Source organism: Tachyglossus aculeatus, chromosome 13 (genome assembly GCF_015852505.1).
Source record: "Tachyglossus aculeatus isolate mTacAcu1 chromosome 13, mTacAcu1.pri, whole genome shotgun sequence".
NCBI lineage: Eukaryota > Metazoa > Chordata > Mammalia > Monotremata > Tachyglossidae > Tachyglossus > Tachyglossus aculeatus.
Window position 1 is genome coordinate 249,646 of NC_052078.1, and position 6,000 is coordinate 255,645.

The 6,000-nt window shown below is 56.6% G+C and overlaps 1 protein-coding gene across 1 annotated transcript in view; it reads right to left on the bottom strand.

Annotated features, from left to right (window-relative positions):
- The window catches only part of SCN10A (sodium voltage-gated channel alpha subunit 10), a 31,712-nt gene extending 25,950 nt beyond the window's left edge, over positions 1 to 5,762 (bottom strand). Inside the window, 8 exon segments of the mRNA XM_038755441.1 lie at positions 133 to 261; positions 628 to 708; positions 1,294 to 1,412; positions 2,436 to 2,750; positions 3,430 to 3,489; positions 3,888 to 3,929; positions 5,284 to 5,414; positions 5,726 to 5,762. Coding sequence (XP_038611369.1) covers positions 133 to 261; positions 628 to 708; positions 1,294 to 1,412; positions 2,436 to 2,750; positions 3,430 to 3,489; positions 3,888 to 3,929; positions 5,284 to 5,414; positions 5,726 to 5,762 — 914 coding nt within the window.
- Between the last annotated feature and the right edge of the window lie 238 nt (positions 5,763 to 6,000).

Below are 6,000 nucleotides of genomic sequence, written 5' to 3' on the forward strand. Positions count from 1 at the left end.
GCAGGGGGGCAGTTCTCCCTACCCAAGGAAAAATAAAGCCTTTTCCTGCTTCCCCTCACCCCCAAAATTGAGATCAGCCCCCCCGCTGCCCAGTGGAGATAAGCCCCTCCCCTCCTGAGTAGAGTGACTCACGCCAGGAGAATGACGAGGAAATCCAGCCAGTTCCACAGGTCCCGCAGATAAGTGAATTCATTCAGACAAAATCCGCGGGCCAGGATTTTTATTAATGATTCAAATGTGTAGATACCAGTGAATGTGTACCTTAGAGAAACGAGGGACAAGGGGTCACTCAGCTGTGGTTGGGGGGGACCAGGGCCTGGGTCTGATTGTGCTGACCAAAGAGGGGTGAGGCTGGTCATTCAGGAGTGGAGAACAACTCAATAGAAAGTGGACAGAATAGAGTCTGAAAGGACAGGAAAGGCCAGGGCTGAAAGTGGACAGGACAGGGCCGGACAAGACAGGACACAGCTGTATTGGACAGGGTCGGGACAGGACAGGGTCAGACAGGCCAGTGCTATACAGAACAGGGCCATACAAGACAAGACAGCATCAGAAAGACCAGGGGAGGCCAGGACAGGGTTGGCCAGATAGAAGTGGCCAGGGAGGGGTCCCAGGAGCCATACATACTCGGCCGATGGAGGAGGGTCAGCTTGGGTCATGAAGACGCAGTTGGCCAGAATGGTGGCCATGATGAAGAGGCTGAAGTATGTGCCAGGAAGGATTAAGGAAGGGTTGTTATTCCGCATGTGACACTGCCCCCGGAGCCCCTTTCCTCTCCAATCCTCAACTGTGGCAACCTCAGTTGTGAGGCATTTGAGCCAGCCCCGATTCTTTTACCTACATTCCCAGAATTCCCATTGGAGGGTAAGGCAATTCCCTGGAGAGCAGCCTGGACCCTTCCTCTCTCAAAGTTTAAATAGGAAAACCCAAGTTGCTCCCGCTGTCTCAGGGAGACGTTTTCAGCAGGTGCTTCCAGAACGCAAACTGCTTTGGGGCAGGGCAATTGCTCTCACCCATCCCCTCCCTCCGAGAACTGCCCTACGTGTACTAGATGGACAGGTGGCATTTCAGCCTTTCCACCTCCAGTCCCTCCCCCTGGCCGCACTGCTGCCTTTGGGTCGTCCCCCAGGCTCCCCAAAATCCAATCTAGCCGGGAGCAAGATGAATCCCCATTCAAGAGTTCTCCCCACTGGAGGGCAGCAGCTGTCAACCTTATGGACTCCCAGACAATTAGGAGGCAAAACAAAAAAACCTGCGGGGGGAGGCAGAAGGGTGGATGAGCTGGAAGGATATTTGTGGACGGAAACTTTGACGGCAACTCTCCTGATGGGGTGGAACGGACTCAGCACAAACAGGGCGTTGGTGGCACTGAATCGGAATATGGTTCTCCCTTTGTTCAGTACCATGAAGGTCTGCAATGACAACAGGGGCGGCACAACATGGGCAACACAACACAGGCAACATCAACAGGGCAGGGAAAACAGAGGCAACCACATCAGGGGCAGCGACAACGATGGCAGTGAAAAGGCTGGAGTTGTTGTGGGAAGACACAGGAAAATGCTTGGCCTGGTTCTCTTGTGGATTAGAAAAGGAACAGTGGGAACTGGTGCAGATTCAGTCAGTCAATCAGTGGTCAGTGCTTACTGGGTGCACAGCACTGTACTAAGCTCTTGGGAAAGTTGGTAGACTCGATCCCTGCCCTCAAAGAGCTGACAATCTAATGATTTGGCACCAGAATCGGACAGCTCCTCCAGGTAGGCTAAACATTATCAGGCTGGGCCACTGAGCGGGGCTTCCTGGGGCAGGGCTACCTGGGGTGGGGCTTCCCGGGCTGGAAGCAATTCCACTCTGCAAAGTTTCCATACACCCTGGATCACAGTCTCTCCTGCCACCTTCTTCTAAATGACCAGCTGTACGACTGACTGGCTGGGTGACTGACTGACGAGCTGTATGACTGTCTGACTGCCTGTGTGACTGACTGACTGGCTGTCTGACCGGTTGTGTGACTGGCTGACCAGCTGTGTGGCTAACTGACCGGCTGTGTGACTCACTGACCGACTGTACAACTGAGTAGCTGGCTGTACAAATGACTGCCCGGTTTTGTGACCGACTGACCTGCTGTATGATTGGGCTGCTGATGCAGCTCCCCTCCTACACTCCTGCTGCTCCTGGGTGGGCCAGGCCCTGGAGCTCCCCCGACCCCAAGCACATTGTGCTGGCCCCTGGATTCCCACCCTTCCTGAGCCCCTGGTCCCCTCTCTGCACCCCTCCCAATCTTAGATTGACTGAAGGGATTGAATGTGTAGAAAATGCAGCCTGGAGTCATGGAGAGTGAATGGCCTGGCATCTGGCAGCTTCTCACCTCCTGCCCCACACCCTGACCATGGTCCTGAGTCCCTCACCCTCTGCCCTGCCCCCGCCACGGGCCAGCCAACCTTTCTGGTGCTGTAGAACGGGTCCATGTCCTCCAGAGGCACCCCCACCAGCTCGGGGGGCAGCTCCCCATAGAACTTGGGCAGCTGGTTGCAGGCCTTGAGCACCAGTTGTGGCCGCAGCTTCTCCTCCTTGGGGTCTGGGGCCTCTGCCCCCTGCTGGGCCCTTGCAGACTTTCTCTCTTCAGCCCGTGCCTCGATGGCCGCCAAAGATTCGCGGGTGAGTGGCTGGAAGTTGCCAACCTCCAGGAAGTCCAGCGGGTCTGCCATGCTGTCATCCTTCCCCGGGGACACGCTGGGTGGGGGCCGGAGGGGCTCCTGGAGGTCAGGGGGAAGGCTGGTCACATGGCTCAGGGCCCCCCTCAATAAATCAATGGTATCGATTGTGCTGTTACTGTGTGCAGGACACTGTGACAGGCACTTTGGAGAATGCAATACAGCAGAGTTGTACACGTTCCTTCTCATGAACTTATAGTCGAGACCACTGATCACTTCACCCCCCTCCCAACCTCTCCCTGCCTCCCCTCTGCTTCCTCTCCCCACCTACACCCCCGCCCCGGCAGGGTAGGCTGTCAATGTGGCTGATCCCAGGCTGAGGGGCGATGTTTCGGGACCCCTGCCAAAGCCTATGCCCGCGAGTCGGCTCCAATTGACTCCATGAGGCTGGAGACCTAGATCCCCATGGCCACTCCTGCCCGGAGGTGGCCACAGACATGGTCCAGCCGGGGACCCGTTGAGGCCTTGCCCACAGGGAGAGTGTGGTGCCCAGGTTGGCCTCCTCCTCTGACCAGCCAGCCACCCGAGGCTCCACCCAGCTCCCCAAGGCCCTGCTCGGTCTCTCAGTCAGCTAAGTGGCCCAGGGGAGGAAGAAGAACTGACAGGTCCAACAGGAGAAAGAGGCCAGCTTCAGGGTTGGAGGGGGAGCACTGGGATTTCCTGAGAGGGGCTCAGGAGGTCCACATGATGCTCACCGTCTCTCCTTCAGCTCTCAGAGGACCTCTGAGGCCATCTCGGACAGGCCACCCCCGCGTCCCCACTTCTCAGGCTCCTGATGAGGCTGAAGGGGACAAGAAGCCGAGTGGAAACTTTGAGAGAGCCCCTGCCCTCCCCTCTCCACAACCTCTGGAAGCCTGGTGCTCCCAAAGGAACAGTGGGAGCAGCATCCATTTTCTTCCAGGGCTGGAAAGACCCAAGCTCAGCCTTCATCCTTCCATCACCCTATCCCCTTCTCCCTAACTCCCATCCGCCACTTAGAAGTCCCCACAGGTTTGCTTCACCGTAGCCACCAGCTGCAAGCCACCTAGTGCCAAGCCTTTAAATCTCTCTGCTTCCTTCTGACGCTGATTGCCCTAGAGCTTCCCGTATACACCCTCTCCACCCCACGGCAAGTGGCCAGAACCACATCCTCAGGCAGCTTCCCTTGCCCTGATCCATCCCTAGTCCCCCAGTCCCCACCAACCACAGGCTGCTGCTGGCCTGGCCCCGCAGTGCCTGCTTCTGGCAACGGCGACCAGTGTGGTCAGGGGTCGCTATCAGAGACCCAGCAAGCCAGGAGACGCAACCTCTCCCCACCTGTCTCTCCTCTGTGACACTGTCGCACCACGCCCTGGGTATCGAGCCTAGGCAGGAAGGGTCGTGGGGGCTGCGGTTGCCCCAGTCCCCAATTTGCAGGTTTCTCCAGTTCAGGGTTGGATGAAGAACGCTTGTTCAATTTTCAACCTTGGCTCTCTTTAACCCCATCTCTTGCAAAATGCAGAACTTGCCCTTCAAATTCCAAAGGGGCCTTCAGTCCCCGTGGGAAATTTCCCAACTGTCCCACAGGCGTCAATACTTTTCTCCCCAACTTTGGGAGGCCAAAACTCAGGGCCCGGGTGCTGAGTATTTCAGGGAATAAGATTTATCGTTCTCTTCACCCATCATTGCCATTGTCACCATTGTCACTGGTCACCACCATCGTCGTTACCTTCCCTGATCATCGGTGCCACCCTCACCATCATCACTAGTCATCACCCCCACACCCACCATCATCGCAATCATCAATAAGAATTTCCATTTCCACTAATCACCACCACCATCCCCAATCACCCGTGTCATCTTCACCATTGTCACTAGTCACCACCATCCCCTGCCATTATCACTGATCATTACCATTTTCACTAGCCACTAGCACCTGATTATTATCATCAGCACTATTTTCACTGATTATTACGACTTTCATTAGCTACCCCACCATCATCACTACCATCACTGATCAATCACCATTTTCACTAGCTACCACCACCCGGCAATCATCACTATCATCACTGATCATCACCATTTTCAACAGTTACCACCACCACCACCACCTTCATTATTAGCATCAAAAATCCATCAACCATTTTCACTAGTCAACACCACCACCACCACCACCTCACGGTCATCACTACCATCACCATTTTCACTAGCCACCACCAGCCCACTGGTATCACTAATCATCACCTTCATCATCAGTCACCATAATCATAAACTGTAGCCATCGGCTCCTGTTACACCACCACCACCACTGTCACTAGATCATCACCGTCACCATGAAGGCACTAGCCTCTCCTTTAACACCACCAGCAATCTCCTAATAAAACCCTCTATTCCCCATACTCATCCCCTCTAACCCCTGAAATTGTGCCCCAGCCCCCTCTGTTTCCCTGGGACCACAAGTCCCACAGCAACATTTTCGAGGCTTAGACCTGGGGTTGACCCAGCCCAATTTCTTCTTCGACGGTGGTCCCCCGGCTCTGAAGTGCCTTTCTCACTTTCCCACCGATGCTCTCGGAGCCCAGTGCCCGCCGGCTCGCAGGCGTACCCACCTACCCACCAGGGTGACCGCCTGGAGCACTGATGAAAAGCTCCAGCCCAGACCCTGGGTGGGGTTTCCGGGAGCCTGGGACAGGGGAGGGGAGGGGCTGGCGAGGACTCTGCTGGAGAGGGGTTTCCGGGGGCCTGGGGCTAGAGAGGGAGGGAGGGGCAGGGAAGGGGACTCTGCTGGTGGCTGCTTGGATCCCAATTCGTGCCCAGTTCATTTCTCCATCCGGGAGAAGGTGTGCGAGGGCAGGGGCGCGTGAAGCACAAAACGCTCGGTGTGCCAAGAGGGCAGGCCTGGGTCAGGATAATCCCCCTCCCTGCCCCCGGGGTCCGGTGTTGGGAGGGGAAAATTGAATCTAGAACCCCACCCCACCCGCGGGCTGGCAGGGGTCCTAAGCAGGCGGGCCGGACCCCACCCAGGGAGGAACTCCAGACCCGACGTCAGGAGGACTCACAGTCTCTTGGCTCCCAGGTCAGGTCAGCCAGGTTCATCCGTCCCTGGGCCTTGCTCCTCCCGGGTAGGGTGGCGGTGGGGGAGGAGGTGGGAGGGGCAGGATCTTGGAACTGGGGGGACCCAGCTCTCAGCTGGGCTTCTCCCAGCGAGTCTGCTGCCACCACAGCCTGGCTCCCACTGCTGCGGGCGGGTGGTTTTTGTATGGGAGGGGAGGAGGCAGAGAGCGTGAGTGTATGTTGGTATGGGAAAGTAACAAATGTGATTTTAAATGACCTC